This window comes from Lupinus angustifolius, unplaced genomic scaffold (assembly GCF_001865875.1).
Source record: "Lupinus angustifolius cultivar Tanjil unplaced genomic scaffold, LupAngTanjil_v1.0 Scaffold_81_84, whole genome shotgun sequence".
In the NCBI taxonomy this organism is placed as follows: domain Eukaryota; kingdom Viridiplantae; phylum Streptophyta; class Magnoliopsida; order Fabales; family Fabaceae; genus Lupinus; species Lupinus angustifolius.
Genome location: NW_017723975.1, coordinates 2824 through 27828, shown reverse-complemented (window position 1 = coordinate 27828; position 25005 = coordinate 2824). Strand labels below are relative to the sequence as shown.

General features: G+C 33.8%; 4 protein-coding genes across 7 annotated transcripts; all 4 read right to left on the bottom strand.

Annotated features, from left to right (window-relative positions):
• Positions 1 to 1716: 1716 nt before the first annotated feature.
• On the bottom strand, positions 1717 to 3430 carry LOC109339567 (ammonium transporter 1 member 1-like). The gene has a single exon (XM_019577026.1). The coding sequence runs from the start codon at positions 3323 to 3325 to the stop codon at positions 1826 to 1828; it is 1500 nt and encodes a 499-aa protein (XP_019432571.1). The 5' UTR covers positions 3326 to 3430; the 3' UTR covers positions 1717 to 1825.
• A 3344-nt stretch (positions 3431 to 6774) lies between these two features.
• LOC109339568 (uncharacterized mitochondrial protein AtMg00240-like) lies at positions 6775 to 7128 on the bottom strand. The gene has a single exon (XM_019577027.1). The coding sequence runs from the start codon at positions 7126 to 7128 to the stop codon at positions 6775 to 6777; it is 354 nt and encodes a 117-aa protein (XP_019432572.1).
• Positions 7129 to 16737: 9609 nt separating this feature from the next.
• LOC109339572 lies at positions 16738 to 18424 on the bottom strand. Its single transcript, XM_019577032.1, has one exon. It carries the CDS (start codon positions 18175 to 18177, stop codon positions 16792 to 16794), a length of 1386 nt encoding a protein of 461 aa, XP_019432577.1. The 5' UTR covers positions 18178 to 18424; the 3' UTR covers positions 16738 to 16791.
• An 834-nt stretch (positions 18425 to 19258) lies between these two features.
• Positions 19259 to 24702, bottom strand: LOC109339565 (putative G3BP-like protein). Of its 4 annotated transcripts, XM_019577023.1 has the most exons (10): positions 24521 to 24702; positions 24293 to 24427; positions 22351 to 22657; positions 21518 to 21593; positions 21320 to 21446; positions 21035 to 21218; positions 20693 to 20814; positions 20541 to 20606; positions 20184 to 20265; positions 19259 to 19680 (listed from the first exon to the last, which is right to left on the bottom strand). In XM_019577023.1, the coding sequence occupies exons 1-10, from the start codon at positions 24557 to 24559 to the stop codon at positions 19469 to 19471; spliced, it is 1350 nt and encodes a 449-aa protein (XP_019432568.1). In that variant the 5' UTR covers positions 24560 to 24702; the 3' UTR covers positions 19259 to 19468. The 4 variants fall into 4 exon arrangements, with proteins under 4 accessions (XP_019432568.1, XP_019432567.1, XP_019432570.1 ...); XM_019577022.1 differs by having other exon boundaries at positions 19261 to 19680; positions 21320 to 21576; positions 24521 to 24700; XM_019577024.1 differs by having other exon boundaries at positions 19262 to 19680; positions 21320 to 21576; positions 24293 to 24423; positions 24521 to 24699.
• Between the last annotated feature and the right edge of the window lie 303 nt (positions 24703 to 25005).

The following is a 25005-nucleotide window of genomic DNA, read 5'->3' as shown; positions in this document are numbered from 1 at the left end:
AGTTAATTACAAACAATTTATTATATAAGCAGAAGTTGTTATAAACAATAAGATAAGAAACTCAAATATAATTAATTGATAAAGATAAACTGCAGATAAATTCAGATAAAATAAAACTAATTAAATCTTAGATATGTTAATTCTCTATCAATCTAAACATCTTCGAACATTCCATAGGATATATGAACAGAGATAATACAAGTATGCACCAAGCACTTCTAATCTAATGTACCAACAATTTCCATACAGAAAAAAATACTGCTTCCTTTTTTGTATAAGCTATATTTTGGTCTATTTATTAAATTATTTTAAAGTTTGATGTACAGCAAATGAATACGTTGACAAAATATACCTTTTTACTTAAATAATTTTGATAGAAAGAGAAAACACGACAATTTTGATAAATATAGTACAATTAGTAATATTATTAATGATGTTTTCACTTTTCTTAAACCTTAATCCAAGTGATACTAACTAAAACAGGCATATAAAAACCACTACGTACAACTTTCAAACTCACTTTTTATTAGTGTACAGTAAATTTATTTTATTTCAGTTTACACTACAATTTTTCATTAAAGATTACTCTACGATATATTTTGAATTTGGTTGTGGTTTGGTTTAAGAAATTTTCTAGATCTTACATTTCAGTCCATTTTACGTAAATGTAATTAATGAGGCTTAAATTGCAATCACGCCAGGCTTGCAGTAACTCCCACAGCTTTCACATATTGAGTTAAATGATTTCTGATCCAAATTTAAAATAAAGTAAATTAAAGTAATCCCTAAGTTTTTGGGAAATTATTACACAAATTACCTTTCATTTTTCACATATGAAAAACCCATAATTTATATAGATATATTTTGTTGATTACCTATGCATGAGAAATAAATTATAGAGTGTAATATCTATATATTGTCAATGTAAAAATTTATAAACAATGACTACATCATACATCATTCATTTGTTTTAGTTTTTGAAGAGTAAATGATTAAATATGAAATGATGAATGATGCAATAATATCATATAGAATTCATACATCATTAATGCATATATCTTTTTTTCTTTAAAATAGTGTTAGATTTATATTTCTAACATATAATATTAATACATATTGCAGTAAGAAAATAATATTTTGTGAAGAAAGAGAAAAAGGAAAAACAATATTTTGGATACAAAAATATTAAGGATAATAATAACAATTAGCAAAATTACAAAATCATATGGATGACCTATATCACTTTTGAACTTGCATTAGTTTTTCGAACACCTCTTCAGATAACTTTTAATCTACTTCATGTATACAATTAAATAACAACAAGTGCATCACATAGTTGGAAGTTTTTTGTAGAACGAAAACAGGATGAGAGAGTATGGTGGAACAAATTTGTTTGGCTCAGTAATACTTGAACTTAGTATCTTATTAAAGTAATAAAAAATTAGATTTTCAAGAGTGACACCTACTAATAAATAACTACAGGTATAGAGATCACCTATATGTGACATTTCATTAAAAAGAAAAATTTTAAAAATATAAAATAACATATTTATATTATATGAAAAAATCTCATTAGCTAGGGACATGGAGATATACTCATTTTAGAACTGTTAATTCTCATTCATAACTACACACCCTAAAATGTCTACTTATTTATCCACGTAGTATAGGGAATATCGTTTGTTATAAAAAACATATTATTTTAACCAATGTTGCCAAGTGAAAATATCATACTTTGTTTACAACAGTTTTTCCCAACCTTCCATCAAACTTTACACCAAATCTAGAAAATATTATATCAATAGTTCCAAAATGAAAATTATCATCAATATGTGGTTGGAGTTGAAGAAGACTTGGGTTCAATCTTTTCCAACTGAAACTCATTCCTATGTGACTCATCCTCATATGCATAAGCAAACCCACCATGTCTAGTAAGATCCATACCCGCAAGCTCATCCTCTGCTGAGATTCGAAGCAACTTCATCTTATTCAGAACAAAGAAAAGTGGACCCATAGTAGCACTGACCCAACCAATAATAACCAAAATCTGTATCGCGTGTGCACCCAACAACTTCCCTCCACCACCCATAAACAACCCAAATGGCCGACCAGGTTTACCCGGATAAACCTGGTTCACATACTCCTCCTTAGCAAACAAGGCCGTGAACAGAACTCCCCACGCGCCGCAACCACCATGAAGTTGCGCCGCCTCCAACGGGTCATCGTACATTGCTTTCTCAGCCAACTTATTAAACCCAATCAACACCAACGATGCTACAAACCCACAAACAATCGCGGCCCAAGGCTCTACAACAGAACACCCGGCCGTGATTGCTGCGAATCCACCGAGCAAGCCATTACATACATCAGTTACATTCCAATGGCCAGAAAGTGCTCTCTTCCCGAAAAGAGTTGTCAAGGCTGCTGTACAACCAGCTAAAGTGGTTGTCACAGCAGTCCTACCAATAGCACTCCACTGACCATAATACTTACCAGAATCATATGCACTTAAAATCTTGGCAAAAGAGCCAGGGTTAAATCCATACCAACCAAACCAAAGCATAAAAGTGCCAAGCACAACAAGTGTGGCACTATGTCCTCGTAGTGATATGGCTCGGCCGGTATGGTCGAATCGGCCTATCCTGGGGCCCTCGATAAGAGCGCCCCAGAGGCCAGCTATGCCACCAACCATGTGGACAACACCTGAGCCAGCAAAGTCAATGACACCGGTGCCAAAGAGGAGGTTATCAGTGTTGTTGGCGCAGGCCCAGCCGTCAGAAGACCAGAACCAGTGCGATACGACTGGATAGACAAAGCCGGTGAGGAAAGAAGAGTATATGAGGTAAGCCACAAACTGAGTCCTCTCGGCGATGGAACCGCTTGTTATGCCAGCGGCGGCTATGGCAAAGGCCCACTGATACAGAAAATTGCTGTAATCAAGGGCTGCATCGGGAACGTCCTTGAGGCCGAAGAAGTGGCGGCCGATGAAGCCGTTGGACGGAGCTCCAAAGGCGAAAGCGAAGCCGAAGAGGTAGTAGAAGAGGCCACCGGCAGCGGCGTCGAGAACGTTCGTGAGCATGATGTTCATGGTGTTTTTGGCGCGGACAGAGCCAGCACAGAGCATGGCGAAGCCGAGCTGCATGGAGAAGACAAGGTAGGCAGAGAACAAGAGGTATGTGTTGTCTATTGCAAAGGCGGTGTCGCTGAACTTGTTGTTCACGGCGGTGAATTGGTTGCAGATGAAGTTGGCGGCTTCGGCTGCGTTTGTTGCGTTGGGGCCCAAGAGCTGAGCCAGTTGCTCCGACAAGCAAACTGGAAGAGACATGATTGGTTGTTTGTTTTAGATATGTCAAAAGTGTGAAGCTTTTATGTGTTTGGGAAAGCTTTCATGTGTTTGGGAAAGCTTTCATGTGTATTTACCTATTTATAAGATATTGAGAGGCATTGTATAGGAATGGTTGGGGAATGGGGAAGACTTTTCAAAGTTTAATACTTTTGGTATCGTTCTCAAAAACAACATGTACCTAGTATTTTTCTAAATAATATAAAATATTAGTTTATATTTTTTATAATTTTTTTAATTAAATAACATATTTAGATTGGTTTTGAATATTATTGGAACATCAATAAGGATATGAGATCTTCTTCTAGTATCTTTTGGTACTACGTACTTCCTTTTGAATGAAAAAAATGTATTTTATATTCGTTTGTAAGAATTTTTGTATTGTTATTATATTATTCGTCATTTATTTTAATTATTATTAACTTTTAAAAAATAAAAGTAATACAAATGAATGGTAGATTATACATTATTTGTGTATAAATCTTTATATTGTTAATACATATATATTATAAGTGAATTTATAATATTTAGAAAATATATTTAGATAATATATTCTCTAAATGTTTATTGTAAACACTTCAAATTAAATTACACATCCTTATAAAAATATTTATTTTTCCTGATTTTTAAATATATTATAAGATTATAATCTACTATAATTTAATATTGTTCACTTATTTATAGTTTCAATGCTAACAACAAACTAAAATAAGGGTATCATGGTAGTTGAATGATTTTATAAGATCATTTGAATATTTTAAACCAATTATGGATACTTTGGTAATTTTAATGTAGAAATGGAGGCATTTTAGTAATTTTAGAGAGTGACATTTATTTATTTAGTAGGGTTTTTGTAAATCGAATGAAACTCTAAAGCATTTTAGTCTTCTAACATGTCCAAGATCCTAACTTTCCCCTACGTATAATATTTTGAATCCCAAAAAACCTAACCCTTTGTGCACCCTTTTTATTTCTTTTGTGACACCCCTCTCTATTCCTTTTGTTTTCTATGCAACTTCCAAGCACCATCATTAGGCCATAATTGCGTCATTATAGTTATAACTTATAACCTAGTTATCTTTTCTCCTCTATTTTTTCATATCCTTAAAGGCTTTTGCACCAATAATTGGATTATCATCACCGACACATTAAAAGTTGATTTCGTTCTAGGCCCATTATTCCTTGGCTGTTTGTCATATTGATTTCTCGTTCCACGCGCACTATCATGAACATCTTAAATAACACCCCAATTTACTAACCGAAAAGGATTATACTAACTATGTAATTAAAATGAGATTACTTTAAACATAGTTAAGTTAAAACTTGACCAACTAGTCCAATATGCTTTAACACAAATCATTTCTTTCTAATCCAACGCAGTGCATCATACCTTAATTTAAAATAAAACAACTGAACAATTTTTCCGTAAAAGCAAATTAGTTCAACAATTTCAAAACTAGCAGATTTGCTTCGCGAATTATATCTCACTATGTGAGATTAACTAGTGGAGTAAAAACGATAACTTATTTAATAAATACAATACATAATTCTTTTAGTTATCCAAACATAAATTTGTAATCATGAACATATGATATGTATAAAGACTCTCAGGCTCGACTCGAAATATAAAATTAAAATGTCAAAATATAAGAATCTTAATAGTATAAAAGATGTTATTGGACTATGTCCGGAATATACAAAATAGAAATGCTAAAGTTAAAAGAATCTTAATTTACAAAGTTTTCATCGTGCTATTTGGATAACTAAATTTATGTCATAAGGAGTCACAAGGAATTTTCTAGTGGGAGTGTTGGCATGAACATCTATAGAGATGAGGTTGTAACTGATTCGTTAGCTTAGTGAGAACAAAAAGATAACCTTTTCCTTTTGTTTGTTTTTTTTTTTTGGAAACTTTGAAACATGATCTCACAACTTCTTTTTTCATGCAAATTCTTTTTCTACTTCGGTTATTATTTTCATGATTTCCCAACATTGGTATCAAAGATTGGCTTGTGCAAACTTATTTTGGGTTTTATAATTTTATTTTTGAAATTGAATTATTTGATATTTCTAATGGTATATTAAAATTGATAATAAGATATCAATTCACTTTTAATTAACATGTTATGTGATAACATGATGTCATTTATATATGTATTAACAAGATGTATTTTATATTTCTACTAACAAAATGTGTTTTATATATGGGTGAGCAAAACCCTGTCCGACTTGTAGACTCGTCTCAACCCTATGACTTAGGGACGGATCTGACCCGTCTAAATAAATAAAAAAAAGAACAAACCCGATTAAAAGGGATAAACCCGTTGTCAAAAAAGGACGGGTTTGGGTCTATGTCCGGGTCACCGACCCGTCCCTTGTACTTATATATCAATAATAGTTGAATAAAGTACCTATCAATATCCATTATGTTTAGCCCACATAACTCAAATACCTACAAGCCCATGAATCTTGATTGATATAAAACCAATTAGTTTTAGTTTTTGTGTACTTTGTGTGAACTCCAATTTAAGTTTCATTTTTCAGTTAGTAGCTAGTTATTGTATTCATTTTTGTGTAAACTTTTGAGTATTGACATGTTATTGTCATTTTAATTCTCACGTGTTTTTTATCATTTACAAGAACACTTCAGCTTATATTAACACTTGACAATTTAAATTATTCTGAAATTTTCAATGTCTTCTATAATTTTCATTCACATGATTGTGATAGTTTTGTTAAAGAACATGGTATCTCATATGAAAGAAGAGAACAATCTTCTGAATTCTTTGTTTAACTGAATTTTCTTGTTGTTTACAAAAGAAAGAAGATGGGTCTATATATAGTAATATAAGTTGGTTAGAATAACCAACTAAACTAACTAAAACTTAACAGATTACTAAAAGAAGAAAATAAAGGAAATGAGCTTCCCAAAATAAAGGCCCAAACTAGAGACAGTTGCACAACTCTGGTTTATTTATAATTTCATTAACTTCATTCTTCTTTGTCTTGCTTCTTCCTTCTTCCTGATTTTCCAACTCTAACACTCCCCCACAAGCTGGAATGTGGATGTCTAACATTTCTAGCTTGGAATGTAATTTCGTGAAGATGCTGGGAGACAAAGATTTGGTGAATATATCGGCAGTTTGAGACAGAGTTGGGATGGAGAGTAAATGAATGAGCCCAGATTGAATCTTCTCTCTTACTGAGTGACAATCTACTTCGATATGCTTAGTTCTCTCATGGAAGATGGGATTTGCAGCTATATGGATGGCAGACTGGTTGTCACAGAATAGAGCTATGGCTTCTGGATGTGTTATCTACAAGTCCTTCAAGAGATATGCTAGCCACTGTGCTTCACAGGCAGCTAAAGCTATGGCTATATACTCTGCTTCAGCAGAGGATCTGGCCACGACTTGCTGCTTCTTGCTCTTCTAGGAGATGAGAGCCTTTCCAAGATAAAAACAATATCCAGATACAGATTTTCTAGAGTCAGGACATCCTGCCCAATCTGAATCAGTATATCCCTTTATCTTGAAATCAGTTTCTGCAGGGAAGAAAATTCCCGCACTGATTGAACCCTTAAGATACCTTAGTATCCTTTTGGCTCCCTCAAAGTGAAGATTAGTAGGCTTGGCAATAAACTGGCTAAAATTCCCAACTGCGAAGCTTAGATCAGGTCTAGTATGAGTTAAGTAAAGAAGTTTACCCATGAGTCTTCTATAGATAGTAGGGTCACTTAAAAGCTCTCCATCTTCAGAACTGGTCAGTCTTTTAGCATACTCCATTCAAGTAGAGCATGGTTTTGATCCCAACATTCCAGCATCTTCTAGGAGATCAAGTAGGGAAATTCCTTTGTTTTATCTAGCCAATTCCATACCTAGAAAAAAAATTAATTGACAAAGGTCCTTTATACTAAATTCAGCATCAATAAGCTTCTTGATTTTGTTAATTTATGTGATGATGTTTCCTGCCAACACAAGATCATCAACATATACTAGAATAGATGTAAAGTCAAGATCAGTATATTTAATGAACAATGAATGATTAGCAAAAGCTTTTTGGTAACCAGATTGGAGAAGGAAACCTGTTAACTTGGCATGCCACTGTCTGCTAGCTTGCTTAAGGCCATAAAGAGACTTTTCAAGCTTGCAGACCACATGAGGATTGTCAATACATAGCCCTTGAGGAATTTTCATATACACTTTCTCCTTTAGGTCACCATGGAGAAAGGCTGTGTTGACATCTAATTGATGCAAATGCCATTTGTTGGCTGAAGCCAAAGCAAGAATGACTCTAATGGTTGTCATTTTGATCACAGGACTAAAAGTTTCCATATAATCTATCCCTTCGATTTGAGTAAAACCTTTGGCAACAAGTCTCGCCTTGTGCCTCTCAATAGAACCATGAGATCTATATTTGATTTTAAAAACCCATTTGCACCCTATGGCTTTCTTGGTGCTAGGTAAATTGGTCAATGTCCAAGTATTGTTTTCATTGAGAGCCTTTAGTTCATGTTGCATAGCAGTTCTCCAACAAGCATGCTTAATAGCATCATTATAAGAATTAGGTTCTTTATGAGAGGATATATTAAGAGAGAAATGCTTATGAGCTAAAGACAATCGATCATAGGATATGCCCTTTGATAAAGGGTATTGTACCTTTGAAGACAGTGATAGTCCTACAGATAGTGGGGTTTGTGTATGTTCCTAAGGGATTTTCTAGTGTTGTGACTCTCACTTTGATGATTATTGTGTTCAGTAGCAGGAATGATAGGCTGAGCATCACTATCATCATTGTTCATTCTGTGTTCATCAATCACAGTAGGGTAGTTATGTTCAAGTGCATCTTGTATAATGCATCCTTCATTAGAGTCATCTAGCCATCTTGAATCAGATTTATGATTGATAGGTATGGTTATATTGCTATCTAAATCATTATTGGCAATCTCTGCAAAGGGAAAAACATGCTCATAAAAGGAAACATTTCTAGAAACAAAAATTTCATGGGTTCTAGTGTCTAAAATTACATGCCCTTTTACCCCTGCTCTTAATCCTAAGTAAACTCCCTTTCTTGATCTAGGATCAAGCTTCTTTCTATGGAAGATAATGGTAGTGGCATAACATAGGCATCCAAAAGTCTTTAAGTCAGAAATATTTGGCAACTTTCCATATAGCACATTCAAGGGGGTATCATTGGATAAGTAACTACTTGGTTGCCTATTAATCAAGTAAATAGCATGAGCCATAACATAGTTCCAAAAATAGAGAGGAACTTTTGATTGAAAAATCAGAGATCTAGCAACACTAAGAATGTGTTGATGTTTTCTCTCAACCACCCCATTTTGTTGGGGTGTCTCAACACAGCTAGTTTGGTGTTCAATCCCTTTCTTAGCATAGAAGTCATGCAAGGAAAATTCCTTTCCATTATCACTTCTGATGCATTTAGCTGTCATTCCAAATTGAGTTTGTATAAGGGTGATAAAATTTCTAATAAGGTCAGGCACTTCAGACTTAAGTTTTAAGAAATAAAGCCATGTAAATCTAGATTTATCATCAACAATTGTTAAGAAATATCTGTGACAAAAAGTACTTGGAGTGGCAAAAGGCCCCCATATGTCCATGTGGAGCAAATCAAAAAATGCAGGCAAATTTAGAAATTCTATTATCATAAGGCAAATTTTTTTGTTTTGCCATGTGACAAATATAACAAGGATTAGCAGTTTTAATGCATCTAATGTAAGGAAAATCATTTTGCATTGTTAACATCTTGTTATGAGATATATGACCTAGTCTAATGTGCCAAATATTTGTGTCATAGGTATTGAAAATGTTAGCAACATTACTGGAGTTTTTCTTATGAATGATGGGCAAAGTCTTCACACAATCCTTAATGATGGGAGATCCTCAATATGACAAATGGTTTTGGAGAAAGTTAGTTGATAGGGAATGTTCTCAATCAACTTGGAAATTGAAATTAGATTATATGTAAAACATGGTATATACAACACATCTATCAAGTATAATTGAGAAGAGAAAATGACACTCCCTAAGATATTTGTAGAAACTTGACTACCATTTGGCAAGGTAACAAAAATGGTATTGATAAGCTTGAAAGTTTGAAATTGTGAGAGTGTATGGCATATAGTCAGTGGCCCATATGTCAATGAACCAATCAAAGATTTTAGTACAAGAACTCATCATATGCTTCATACCTTTCTCATTGGTGCTGTTGTTGGCAGTGTGTGTAGTGAATTGATTAGTGTTATGAGTGGTGTTAGGTTGTAGGATTAACAACAAAGTTTGTTGCTGTTGGGGAGTAATACTAACTCTTGAAGTCCCCTCACAGTTTTTATTGCTTATGGAATGCTCTTTCCCTTCATCTTGACAACCAGAGTCATATGACTGAACATCACTTGCTCCAATGTTGTTGACAGAGTAATTCTTGAAATTTCCAGGTGGGAATCCATGCCTTTTGAAACATTGATCAACAGTGTGTCCAGTCTTATGACAGAAGGTGCAGACTTTGGAGCCTCTGCTAATTGAAGATCTACCTGAGTTCCTTCCTCCTTGGTATCCTCTTCCTCTACTTCTTCCTCTACTGCTTCTTGTGTTTCTTTCAAAATTGTTGATATCAGGTTCACTGCTCACTGTGTTCATCAGGGCCCTTGGTTCAACAAACTGAGAATTGACATGTCTTTCTTGTTGAACTAACAGGTAGAAAACTTTATTGATGGTAGGGATTGGATCCATTAACATGATCTGCGACCTCACTCCCTCAGATTGATCATTTAGACTATTAAGGAAGCAAATGACATAGTCATTTTCCCTGTACCCTCTTATAGTAGGAATCAAGTTACATATGCATCTATGTGTGCAAGAACATCCAGGAATTGGTCTAAAATTATCCAATTCTTGCCACAAACCTTTTATGTGATTGTGATAAGCTGCTATGCTAAAGTTACCTTGTTTATATGTGTAAATTTCTCGAAGCAATTGTGAGATTCGGTAGGCATCTCCTTGGTAATATCTCTCACGCAAATCTTGCCATATTTCTGTAGTCGTTTTCATCCAGAGAATGCTTTGAACAATTGAAGCATCTATTGATTGAGTTAGTCATGAAACTACCAATGTATTGACTCTGTCCCATGTGCTGAAAGTTGGATCTTCAACTGATGGTTTGAGGAGGGATCCATCAATAAACTGAAGCTTATTCTTTGTTTTGAGAGACATCCACATAGCACGAGACCAAGAATGGTAATTGTAACCATTAAGAGGTTTGGATACGAGTATTGTACCAGGGCTTTCACTGGGAGGCATATAGTAAGGCGAAAAAGGATCTTGCATTGGATTCAGTGTGGTTATGGCTCTATTCTCTCCATCTTAGCATAAGCAGAGGGATTCTGAAAGGAAGATGAACTTTGAGGATGAATGAGGGAGAAGACGAGTTGATCAGAGTGAAATTTTTGCCAGCGAAAGGTGGGATATCAGGGCTTTATGCAAGCTCTGATACCATGTTAAAGAACATGGTATCCCATATTAAAGAAGAGAACAATCTTCTGAATTCTTTGTTTAACTGAATTTTCTTGTTGTTTACAAAAGGAAGAATATGGGTCTCTATATAGTAATATAAGTTGATTAGAATAACCAACTAAACTAACTGAAACTTAACATATTACTAAAAGAAGAAAATAAAGGAAATGGGCTTTCCAAAATAAAGGCCCAAACCAGAGACAAATCTGGTTTATTTATAATGTCATTAACTTCATTCTTCTTTGTCTTGCTTCTTCCTTCTTCTTCCTTCTTCCTGATTTTCCAACTCTAACAAGTTTTTAGTTTGAATTGTGCAATTTACAATTTTTAGTTTACATACTGATGTATGTGGGATGCAGGTTTTAGTTGAGTTTATATAAAGATTTGAGGAAAAAAAATATGCTTTTGTTATTTTATCCTTTTCCAACCCAGATCCGTCACTGTCTTGATCCGTCTTATTTTGGACCTGTCCCTCACACGTCTCATCCTCATTAGGAACGAGTTCATGTTCAAAAATTAACCGGATTAATATTTAGGGATGGGTAAGAGACATACTTAACTCGTCTGATGCTCACTCTAGTTTTATATTTACATTAACAAGATGTTTTTATATTGTTTATAGCATGATTTGCTTCATATATACAAGTATAGTTGAATATAATGTCATTTATGTGTTTATAACATGACATAATTGCTTTTTGTTTTAAAAGCATGACAATCACAAAATTCGTATATGTTTTATACTTTTAGAAATGTTTTACTCATATATTGATATGATTAATTTCAAGATACATTGTTTTTGCTACTGTGTTAAATGTTAAGTTGTAGTTATGTAGGACATGAAGTGTTTATGTTTTCCAATATCAAATTAGAATGCGAGAGTTGAACCATGATTGTCATTTCTTGTGTGTGAATATAAAAACTGGTTCGTGCTGATCGGTTCAACCAGTGAATCGGTCTCAATATCGGTACGATATATTAATTATACCGGTCATACAATCATTTCGGTTAAAACTGGCCAAAACAGGTCATTTCGGACGGTTTTCAATTAAACCGTACCGGCCATACCGACCAATTTTTATTTAAAATTAATTTTTTAATGAAATTGAAAAAAATATTAATTTTTTTATTGATTTTTCAACTTTAATAATAATATATTATATTTGTATATCTAATTTCGTCGGTATGTGATTTAATTAGTGAACCACCAATTAAAATGCTATACCACTATACTAGTACCCTAACCAGTTTGATGACCGGTGCGATATTAACAAAACTCGTAATTAGTTCACCTAAATTGAAAATTGTAATAAAAGATAAGATATGTTGTGATTCAATTCGAATATATAGAGATAAAAAGATTGGATTAATCCAATCAAGAAAAAAATGATTTTTGATAGAAGATGTGGTATCTATAATATTGTGATTTACCTCATTACATACTCAAATTTGAAATTTGAGTAAGAAATATTATAAATTTGAATATTATGTTATTTATATTTTTATAATATGATATAATTGTTTGAAGTTTTTAAGCATGAGAATTATATGTATATGTATATTGTGATGGTAATTGTGTTTTGTTTCAAAAGCATGATAATTATAGAATTTGTATAAATTTTTACATTTAGATATATTTTATTCATATGTTTATTTGATTAATATATAATCACATTGTTTTTGCTAATAGAACTGGTTAAGTTGTCATTACAAAGAACATGAAGTGTTCATGCTTCAGAGCACCAAATTAGGATTCAATAGTTGAATCATGGTCGTTATTTATGTGCGTGAATAATAGTTCATGCAATTAAAGATCAAATTGGATGTAATCCAATCTTAAAAAAGTATAATTAAGGATAAGATTGGATGTGATCCCGTTCAAAATTTAAAATTAGATAAAATATTGGATGTGATCCAATCCAAAAAATTGAATTTATAACATTGATGAGATAATGATTTTTGTTTATCCAATTTGAGATTTGAAATTCAAAATTTGTGTAAGAAATATTATAACTATAATTATTGTGATTCGATTTAAATTTGAAAGATTTTGTCTAAGACAAAATTTGATATTTAAGTAGTTTAGTATGATTTATCTCTCTTTCACATGAATCAATCAAATATTTTCAAATCTGAATTTTTTTCAAAAGTTTAATTATTAAATATTTATCAAAATTTATGCCATCGGAAACCTCCTAAGAATTCTCATAGTGTGTTCTTCTGCACACTCATTAACCCATTCATTTTGCATTGTGAACTGTTATGGTCATAAAATTTTATATTTAATTTTTAAACACAATCTGTTTAACATAATATTATCTATATTTAACATTGTATCTCTTTATTTTTTCTGTTACTTCTTCCTCTCATACCCTCCCTTGTATGTAAAATGAGATTTCTTGAATCAATAATTATGTAAAATTTCAAGACATGGATGAGAAGGCTTATGAAAAGATCTTTGACATTCCTTGAATATTCTAATAGTACAGACCTATAAGTTAATACTTTTTATGCATAGTATTCTTAGGTGGTTATAACTATGTCACAACTCATTTATGTATGTAATGCATGTTTACACGCTAAATAAATTATTTAGCAAGACCTTCAAGATATATAAATTATTTTTTATGTCTTCCAATTATCAACACTTGTCACTATTTATAATATCAACAAGTACTTCCAAAGCAATGTTATCTTGTTAATATTAATAAGGCGGGACGAGATAAATGTAATATTCAATTTTTTTTCAATTAGATCAGACTAATATAATTAGGTGAGACCAAGAGAAAATAAGTTCGGCTTATATAAAAGCAAAACGGGGCTATAGAAAAGCAAAAATTCAACATAAGCAAAAAAGGAAGCCATCTAGAAAAGGCGATAATAAGTGAAGTACCTCTTGCTTGACATATACGAGTGGGATGGCCAAAGAAAAATAATGTTTCTATTGTAAGTAGACAAGACATTGGAATTGGAACTGCTCTAAGTACATGATGGAGTGCAAGAAGTAAAGTGAGACTTCCACTTCATGACCTTAAAACAAGTAGACAATTGGCTAAAGGTGAAGGTGGAAATGGAGCAAAGGTTGCTGCTTTACCTGTAGCATCCTATATTTTATCTTTATCTTGTGGTTTGGTTATTGAATTAGATCATAGCTATTTTGTGTCGACTATTTCTAAAAATATTATTTTTGTTTCTTGTTTGGATAAGAAAGGTTTTCATATATAATAAGGATAAACGTTGTTTTTTGTATTTAAACAATATATTTTATGATAGCGCAATTATGTAATGGGTTTTATATCCTGAATCTCGAAATACCAATCTATCACCTAAGTGCAAATAGGGTCAAATCAAATGGTTTGAACCCTAATTATATATGACATTTTTGCTTAGGCCATACAAATGAAAAACATGTCTTTAAACTTCCTCATAATGGATATTTGGATTCTTTTGATTTTGAATCAATTAATGCATGTGAATCTTGTTTTTGAGAAAGATGGCTAAGGCTCCAATATTGTAATAGGTGAAAGAGTGAGTGATCTTCTAGGCCTCTAACTTTATTAATAACTTTAGTAGGTATGGATTCGTCTATTTAATGAAACACAAATTAGAATCCTTTGAAAAGTTCAAAGAATTCAAGAATGAGGTAAAGAACCAAATTGGAAAGAAAATTAAAGCAGTTTGATTATATCGAGGTGGAGAATATTTGAGTTAAGAATTTAATGATTATATAAAAAAAATTAGGATTATTTCTCAACTCACTTATCCTGAAACACCATAGTGGAGTGGTGTTTGTGAAAGGAGAAATCAAAATTTGCCGCATATGGTTTGATCTATGATGAGTCAATCAGATCTTTGTGACTCCTCGTGGGAACATGGTTTATTAATGACAACTATCATACTTAATCGTATCTCATCTAAAGCTATTATAAATATACCACATAAACAACCTAGTATGTCTTTTATGAAGATTTGAGAATATAAAGCTCAAGTGATAGGTGAAGTTTCAGCTAAACTTCGATCCAAATAAGATAAATACCTCTTTGTGGGTTACCCAAAGAAAAATAAGGATTTTCATTTCTATTATCATATTGAACGCAAATTTTTTATTGTTAGGACTGCTATATTGCTCAAAAGAGAGTTTATCTTTAAAGGAATTAGAGGGAGGAATTTAGAACTTGAAGCAATTCAAGAAACACCAAATGGATAAAACCTTGGATAGAACAAGAGCAAGTCATAAAATATTGTGACTTCGCAAGCTCTTGTTGCAAATCTTACGTAGGTCAGATAGAGTGTGTTCCACACATGAAAAATTCAATTTTATTATGACTCACGAATGAGAAGTATTGTTAGTGGATCAAAATGAGCCAATGACTTACAAAGAGGCATTTAAAAGTGTATAATTTGAGAAACGCCTAGAAGGCATGAGATGTAAGATGGATTGCATATATACCAATAAGGTATGGACCTTGATTTGAACCACCTAACGAGGTAAATGTTATCCCACAAGCGTGTCTTCAAAAACAAGATTGACATAGAAAGTAAGGTAAATTATTTTAAGGCATGAGTGGAGTATAACAGTTTCAAGCAAGTTTGTATAGACTATGATGAAACTTTTTTCCCTGTTGTTATGCTTAAATTCATAGGATCTTGCTTGCTATAGCAATATACTATGATTATGAAATTTTGATAAATAGATTTCAAGACAACTTTTTTTAAAGGACATCTTTTAAGACAACATTCATATCAATGGTATCTTCTCACTTTGATCGATCTTAACATATCCGAGGGACTTTGCAGGTGTATAATATGGACCCTAAATTTATCTAAAACATTTATAGACAATTTTTCATGAGGGTTTAGAAATTGTAGCTACAAGTTCTCACACTTTATATATCATGATTTTACCAACAAAATTGAATTTATTAGAAAAATTTAACACTAAAAGTTGATGATTTATAAATTTCAAATTTATTTGAGTCTTAAATTTTTAGTGATATTGTCTATATTATCATGGTTATGGAATGAACTTAAGGTAGAAGTATGAAATGTATTAAAACAATGATATAATTTATAAAAATCATCCTATTATTAATATAAAGCAGAAAAATAAAAATATTTAATTAAAATACTATTTTGTAAATGAACCCCATGTTATCATGGACCATTGGCGGTCGCACCTACACTACTGTCTCGAAGAGTAATTAGAACCAATTGAGTCACTTTTCATGTTCCAATTGAACACTTTCCTTTTTTATTATTCTCAAAACAAATGTGACGATTATTCTTTTCACTAAACATATGTGAATCCAATCACGATCTTATAATAAGAACAAGAAATCTCTCTCGATCAATCCCCCATTCTTCAAGAATCAGAAAGATCATTTTCAATCAAGTTTGAACTTGTCCATTTGAAATTTGGACTCTTTTACAGCTATTTACTTTTATATATATATATATATATATATATATATATATATGATTTTCTTCCATCATTCCTTAAGTCTCACAAGTTTGATTCTGTAGACTCTAATCCATTTTCTTATTGAGCAAAAGATAAGAAACTGGTCCCTTTTGAGTTTATAATTATTTCTCCCGTCAAGTATCATTTTTCTTTATGTTGCCTTTTAGATCATATTTTTATTATTGTTATAGTTGTAATATACTAATATGGCTAATTGTTAAATCCTATATCATCAACATAATATAATATTATCTTGAACAACGATAAGTAAACCAAGATATAATTGGAAAAGGGATTTGAAAAATATCATTAATTACAAGAGAATATAAATAAATAAATAAAAAGAGAATGAAGAGAAAATACAGAGCATGTTTCATTGCCATGTATCACTTAAATTTCCTATCTTCACGTTCAACCTGCCATGCATGCAACTCAATCTGCTTCGGTCGTTCCTCTTCTCATAGCAAGCTTGTATTATTGTCCACCGACTTAGCCCGGCGGCGCCGGTTCTTCTTGCCATCACCGCCGCAAACAATGGAGCATTCAACACCGCAGATAACACTAAAGCAAGAGAACAACCCATTCCCGCCGCCACCATCAGTGTGCCTCCGTGAACGCCTCCCTTTCTTGCTCGACGACGTCGGCTTGCTCGACATCTCGCCGACATCATAAACCGGTGCCAAATCCGTCCGCCACCTCTCCACTTTAGGCTGCAACTCTTCAACACTTTCATCCAAGCTCCAACCTCCTACCGTAGAATTATCTCCCTCCTCCACCACCGGGTGCCTTGCCACCGCCGCAGCCACCTCCGACGCCGATGGACCAAGCTCGGAGTCAGTCATAATGGGTACCATGTTTCTCATATTTGACCTACGTGGAGTACCATACTCCAGTGCATTCACTTTAGCGAATGGGTGCAATGGCGTGGCTCTCACCGCACCTATAGGAGTAGCATTATAAGCCATGGCTGGAGTGTTACCAAATTGTGGCTTCGGCGATGGCTTGGCTTCGTAGCCAACCTTCTTCCTCGGAGCCACAAGCCATTGCATGGCGTTGAAATCATCTATGATGGCTTCTGGTGAGGTTGGAGCCACCTTTGTTTTCCTTTTCCCAAATTTACCCTTCTTTGGTGTTGCTTTAACACTTGAGCCGCTCAAGATTGAACTAGTCTTTTTCTTACTTTTGGTGCTTACTTCAGAATGGGAAATAACCGAATTTGTTTTATCACTTTTAGCCTTGGCTCGCTTCTCGTGAGCCATGGCTTCTGAATCAATCATTGAGCTGGTGTCGCTCTTTGTGCGGCGAAGCTTAGGGTATGCTTGGGCCTGATGGCTCACTTTGTCAGTTGGAACATGGTGATAATCAGGGCCTGGAGTGTTATTTGTATATAAAGGCATACTTCGCATGGAGCTATCAAGCACAACCACTCCAATATTTACAATCCCTTTTGGGTGACCGGAGGCTCGATGGACCTCGAGCCCCATGAACTGCATGGTTGGGGGCTTGTAGGTATTGTGGGAAGGCTTAGAGGGTGGTGGGAAAAGGTCACATGCGAGTACCTCTGCAGTGCCGACGTGGATGTCTTTGAACCAATGGAGTGCATAAATATCAATGGTGATTAACGATGTATCCTCATAAAAGAAGTCTTCCTTCACTCGAAAAACGAATTTGTCATTCCAAGTAGGATTATTATGGCCATCCGAATCAACGCGGGTGGAGAGCTTGCGGTCTGGATCAATCCATGCGACCGCATATGTTCGCATAGATCGCCCCACCGTAGCCAAATCCTGCGCAGATATGACATTGAGCTCCAAGAGTTGATAGCATGCTAAAATGTTAGACATCTTATCCTTGTGACAACCAAGGAGAAGAAAATTGGAAATGCAACTCTAGGGATTAGAGTGCACAGGCTTTGTTTTGATCTTATGCCTTTGAGCAAAGGGGAAAAAGAAAATGAAATGAAGGTGTTTATGGGGACTTGTTGAGTGCATACATGAAGGAAAAATAACCTTGCATTGTAGACAACGAATCAAAGGAGCATTGAATAGATTTCAAGCCTTAATTTGGACCCTTATTTTCGGTGATGACAGGGAAAACTCTCTGCTTCTGATTTCCGTCTATGTTAGGAATAGTTGTTGGCAAAGCTATCTTGCAAGAATTGCAACTATGACAATATACAAAACATACCTACCTATTTTAGAATCTTCTAGTTCCCAATACTTTTATACAGCTTTAACTTTGTTGTGTAATTACTGACTTGTATTATTGTATAGGAAACAGCACTAGGTACATCTATATGGTTAATTAACTAGAGTACCGTAATTAGCTTGTTTGTTAGGAATAGTGGGTTCATTACCAATGTCAAGGTGGAAAATGACACAGTTTTAAGCTGACGTATACTTTGTTTCGTACATAAAAAATTAGTTATATACTCCATTAAACTTTGTTTACGCAGCTGGTACGTAATGTCCACTCTATTATTCAAATTATAAGTTAGAAGTGGAGAATAATACGGCTTATTACATAAAAAAAATGTCCTGTAACTTATAATTTGAACTTAATCACATATACTTGTTACTCAATAAATTTATCTATACTATTAATATAAATATTTATATCTAATATTCTAATCAGTACATCATATATTGTTTATTTGTATTACTTTTATTTAAGAATTAATAATGATTAAATATAATTGATGAATGATACAAATAAAAAACATTTACACTATGTTCATAAATAATTTTCTCATACACAGTCCATAAGAAGAATTAACTTAATATAAGTTTTGTAAGCTTATATACTAATTCGTTTAATCATTACAGTAATGGACTAAGCTTGTAAATAATTATAGTGAATTACTCTGTAAAATATAAATAACAAAACTAGAACTCAGATTTTCAATCACAAATGTCAGATGCTTTTAAACACATTTCTAAGATAAAATTCCGGGAAAAAAACAAATAAAACAAGAAGTCCCTAGAACCAAATTCATCAGAAATGAAATATCATCCATATTCCTTGAATATTTTAATTTAAGACTTCAAAAATTATAAATATCTGATTTAATCTATGGAAAATGACTATCTGAAGTATCTGGACTCAAAATTTGATTATGTAGCAAAAAATTTATGTTTACTCATATGACTCGGTCTGCTTCTGCCCCTTTCCTGCTACTTGATGGCCTGAATATCCCCTCTCTTGGCGGGAACTGGGCCGGTAGAAGCCATTTCCTCTCGGTTTGTTATACTCCCGTGCATCTTGGTCACTTCTCCGGCCAAAGCTCCGAGAACCGAAACGCCCTCTTGGTGCCTCTGATTGATAGCCACCCCTCCCTCTACCCCGCCCTGAAGATAATACGGTGAAAATAATAAGCATTGCAAACCGAAGTCAAAAAGTTCCTTATAAACTGCTTTATTATGAAGACAAATAGCAGATAAAAATGAGTGAGACAGATCACTTTTAATAAAAAACATTCTGATAAGAAAATAAATCATTTTGAATAATCTATGATAGATTGTTCAATGAAACGTGACATGGATCAAACAAATAATTAAAGAATGATGTGGGTCAAAACAGAACTACAACAGTTCACATGCCATGCCACTAAACAGTGTTGCCGGAAAATACGAAGCCATGGAAAATTAGAACACTGTAGATTAAATTGCAAGTGTTCAAAAACAGTCACTTGAGAATCCACTACCAGTGTCCTCAATAAGCAACTAGGCAGTACATAATCATTGCTTTATCAAGTGCAGACATAAGTCTGGGGCATTGATGTCGAAGAAACTGAGAAAGAAAAAAATGCAGAAACAAAACTAAAAAGAAATGGTAGTAAAAGAAGACATACTTCCACCTCGTGAAGGGATGTTACTATTTGGTCTTCTCTCCTCAATATATGCTTGACTTCCTGCTATCTGAACAGATCCTGCCTACAAACATATAAAACATCCATGACTCTAGTGCCTAATGAAATGAAGCCAGTGACTAGACCTGGGTCAAAATAAATTGCAAGTCGTAAATGTGTTTGTGTAGATCAGACCAAAAACAACTTCAGATTATTAGATCAATAATGCATATTGAAAACACGTCACGAGAACCAATTAATAAGCTTACTGTCAGTTTTGGCCCTTTCAGATTGAGATGGTGTATTTTTAAATAATATTTAATAAGCAGTACATAGTTATAATTAAAACCAAATCCAAACCTTGACTGCATTATGAACACCGGTCATATCTTCAAATTCAACAAATGCGTAACAAACGCCAACATCCTGGACATAGGTGAAAAGTTTAGCTTCATAATGCGACATAAAATAACTAATATTTATTAGTTATTAGAAGAGGCAGACGCATAAACCTTCCGACTTCTTATGACAACACCATCAGGCTTGATTCTACCAAATTTCTGGAACTCTTTTTCAATCTCAAAAGCAGACACCGTAGGTGACAGGTTTTTGACGTAAACAGATTTGACTTCACCTGAAAGCATTCCCATGGAATTCAAAATCAGTGGTAGAGACAAATAAATGAATGATAAAAACTGCATAAACAACACTTCAAGGCTTTTTGAAACAAATTGATTATTTTGTAGATGTCCAGGCCTGCTCATGTAAATGTGCGCATCAACACCACAAAGTAAATAAATAATAACTAGAGGAAGTGAATAAATGATCAATTCTCAACAAGTACAAACAGCGACCTTCATTTTCTTTTGCAGGAATCTCCTCCACTGCATCAGTTTCAGACCTTTCAAATGCATTTGCGGACACAGTTGTTTGCAGACTACCAGTCTGTTGAGCACTATCCCACTCTGAAGACGATGCATTCTTTTGAAAAGGCTGAGAAGCTGTGGAAGGTGTAGATTGTCCTTTAGCAACTCGCAACTAGGAACAACAGCAGATGACATTATCAGTGCAAAAATTACAACTGAATCCTAAAATTATACACTATCTGGAAAAGAACAAAATAGTTATGTAGCACATACGATGGAGGCATAAGTGTGCTTCTGGGGCTCTCCAGAAGGTTCTTCAGCAGAAGCAGGTACATGGTCTTGCACTGGATCCACTGTAGATTGAAGTGAACCATTTGACTCTTCGACAGCATTGTCCTCCCTAACAGGCACATGATCAGGGACTTGGTGCTCTGAAAATCCGTAATTGTCAACTACACCATTTTCTTTTACCTCATTAGTAGCAACAAACTCCCTAGCCTGAATATCTTCACCCAGCAGGTAATTGGACACTGTAAAACCCATATCTCTAAATTACTTAAAAGACCACAATTTCCAGAATCATCAATTTTCCAAGTTTAGTCAATTGGCTATTTACCAAATCTTATGAAGTAAAAGTTTTTAAATTTTACTAAAAAACATTTACATTATAAATGAAGTTAGTGATTAAACCTCACTGGCAACTCTCAACTTTACTATTTACTTACACTATAAAATAAAACTAGCACAAACTGCATATGGCTCTGCAACTAAGGTTAAGCTTGCAACTGTTTGATTCCTAGTCCTAGAAAATCCATATCCAATCTTATCATTCTCTATCTAAGCTTCAGTTAATGGACAGAAAAGATTAGCTTTTTCAACCAATTTGGTTTAACTGATTTTATGTTGTCAGTTTGATAATAATGGTTGGTAGCATTAGAATTACAAACATTAATAAAAGCCCAAACAGACCAGTAGTGGCAGAAGCAGTGGGTGCGCACATAATAATAGTTTTAGGAATAAAAACATTTCATGAACTTAAGTCAAATTTCTGATTACTACAGACTCTGAGATTAGTAAGAACCAACTAAGTAACACAGGTCTAACAGACTCTAAACCAGATCAGATCCATAATCCATGTCAAAAGATCATGAAACAGACATGGAGAGGCATAGTCAAAATAATAACTTTGAATATTATACATGTAGAAACAATGGTTTACATTTTCGTTATTTTAATTGCAATGCCAATAAGTGAAGTTATAAACTTTCAATCAAATTACAAAAGCATGCTGAAGCAGAACTTACCTGGCTTATTAATTGTGCTTGGAGCATTCATTTTCGGATCGACATTGCTCTGAGCTAACAAGACCGCTTGATGATGGTTAACTGGATCCTCCTCAACAAAGTGAAAAATATCATTGAGCACAAAAAAGCCTTTCTCTTGGGGTGCAAGGAAGAATGTTTGCATGAATTTCCTCCTTCTATTGTACTCCTTAATTTGCACGGATCCAGAGACCATCACAAGAACACCACCACTCCATGACTCCAGAGACTGTGCAGTCTTGATTTCAATTCCAGTATAACTCAGTGACATAACCAATGCATGGATTTGCTGCCCACAGAGAAATTTCTTTAATTCTTGGAGGAATAAGAGCTTTACTATAATTGTACATGCATAAAAAATTGAAGAAAAAGTCAAACCCATTCAAACAATCTAGGCCCTACTGAAGTAAAAGAAATCTAAACTAGAAAAAAAACTTGTGATTTTAACTCTGACAAGTAAATTTACTGCAATTCTAAATAGACTAAAAGCATCCAGAACTAACCAGAATAAAGGAAAGTTGAACTTGAAACCATTTCAGGCATTCCAATCCCAAATAATCAGTTTACCACTGAAGGTAATTTTACATAATTGGATAAAGTAGAAGTAAAAGGAAATAAAATGAATACTAAAATCATAGTAGTTAATCTAACACAATTGTAGAACTATAGCGACCTTATGACACTTTGCAAGACCAGGCTGCCGCAGAATTTCCATAGCGTAGTCATAGCCAATATCATGACAAATGGTGGCCACAATAATGTTTGTGGCCACATGAGCAAAATAAAATTGCAAATTAACTTTGGCATTTTCTCTCGCATTTTTAGGGGTATTTAGGGATTTCTCAGTCTTTTGCATCAGAGTGAAGCCCTTCAACCGAATCAACTCAGACCCACCATTATAGATGTAATTGAAACTTCTCATATTAAAAAGTTAATAAATAATTATATGCTAAAGCACATTACAAAGCCACATTGCAAGACTTAGTACAGTCTTACTCAGAGCCAACTCCAGTTACATTGTTAAAAAAATAGTGCCGACGGCTATTGCCGACTGCTCACCCAAAATATTTATAAAGTGGAGATTTTTGCACAACGTTTGTGCAAAAATATTAACTCTTTACTTGTCCACAATATAAAAGTACTGCTCTTTTTGAGATTTTTCAACAAATATATTCTAACTCCTGTCCTATCTCAAACCATAATAAACAAACAAACATCATTGATCCATATTTTTACATTTTATTTGGACTTAGAAATGACTATATATAACATCAAGCATAAATACGCAGGTTTTACCATAATAAACAAACAAAAAACATAAAAAAACAAGTCAATTATTGTACATGACCCGATGAATCTTTCTACCACAACAAAAACAGAGTAAATGAAAAAATTAAAAATAAAAGGAGGTCGATTGGATGGCAGTCCTTACATTTTGTAGGTCTGGTGTGAGAAAAATATTTGGACCCCTTATTTAATAATATGAAGCTTGTATGTCAAAGTTCAAACAAAATTGAGGTTTAAAAGAAACTGTGATCACAGAAATAAAAATTATAACCTATTCTATGTCAAAAGAATTTAATTTATATAATAAATTTTGAATAAAAGATGTTTCATACAAATCTAAAATGCACTTTTCAGCTTGATTATTGTTACTTATTATAGGTGACAGCCTAATATTTTTTGGATCATCTTCTTAATGAGAGATTAAATTGTCTCATATTTTTCTCTCTCTAGTTCAGACCCTTAAATTTAATTACACATCCAATTGAATATGCGTACAATAATAATAACATACAAAGAACAAATTTCAAACAATAAAACAATAGCAACATTACGGGTCTTGTATTGTGTAGTTGCTGCAAACCCTGACGGGCCAGCCCTGAGTTGATTAAGTGATAATAGTAATTAGAGAGAAATTTACAAGCATTGCGGTGGCAGTCTCCCTGGCGTGGCCGTCGATACGGATCATGGTACTGGCATCGGAGTAGAACTGGTGAACGAACTCAGGTTGGTTCTGAAAAAGTTGATAGTACTGCCCCACGAAGTAAGTACCTATCTGATGATGAACACATAAAGCACCAAACTGTCATTCAAAAATGAAAACTTTGATGCAAAACAGAGATTGTGAGAGTAAAAGAGTGAATGAAACCTGAGCTGCGGTGACGGGAATGGGAAAGGGCGTAGCCATTGAAGATAGGAAAAGGTAAAACCCTAATTGGATTGAAGCTTCTGCAAGATCTGTTTACGTTAGAAGACTACAGAGAGATCTGAGAGGGAGAAAGGGAATATGCGTCTTTTCTTCTCCACTCGTTGGTTTTGTTGTTTTGGTTTTATACGTCAAAAAAGCACAAGTAGCACTGTGCTTATGTTTGTCTGATGATTATTATTATTATTATTATTTATGAATGCGCAACATCTATTGGCTGGGAGAAGGGGAGTAAACTTAGCTAAATCAGTCACAATCATGAATGGGACATGAATCTATCTCCCTGTGCAAAGCTCAAACTAATCACCAGTATATCATGACTTTTTTATTTTATTTTGATTTGTTTGGGACACACTTCAGACATGTTTGGAGAAAGCAGATTTCCCTTCACCATGAATGAAGATATCTCCTTATGTCACATTTATGTT

Coding starts and splice junctions, on each gene's coding strand:
- LOC109339567 (XM_019577026.1), bottom strand. CDS start 3,325: ATGTCTCTTCCAGTTTGCTTGTCGGAGCAACTGGCTCAGCTCTTGGGC.
- LOC109339568 (XM_019577027.1), bottom strand. CDS start 7,128: ATGGAGTATGCTAAAAGACTGACCAGTTCTGAAGATGGAGAGCTTTTA.
- LOC109339565 (XM_019577022.1), bottom strand. CDS start 24,559: ATGGCTACGCCCTTTCCCATTCCCGTCACCGCAGCTCAG. Junction 22,658..24,292: donor AGACTGCCACCGCAATGCTT/GTAAATTTCTCT, acceptor CTCTGTGGGCAG/CAAATCCATGCATTGGTTAT. Junction 20,815..21,034: donor TCCTGCAAAAGAAAATGAAG/GTCGCTGTTTGT, acceptor GAATGCTTTCAG/GTGAAGTCAAATCTGTTTAC.
- LOC109339572 (XM_019577032.1), bottom strand. CDS start 18,177: ATGTCTAACATTTTAGCATGCTATCAACTCTTGGAGCTCAATGTCATA.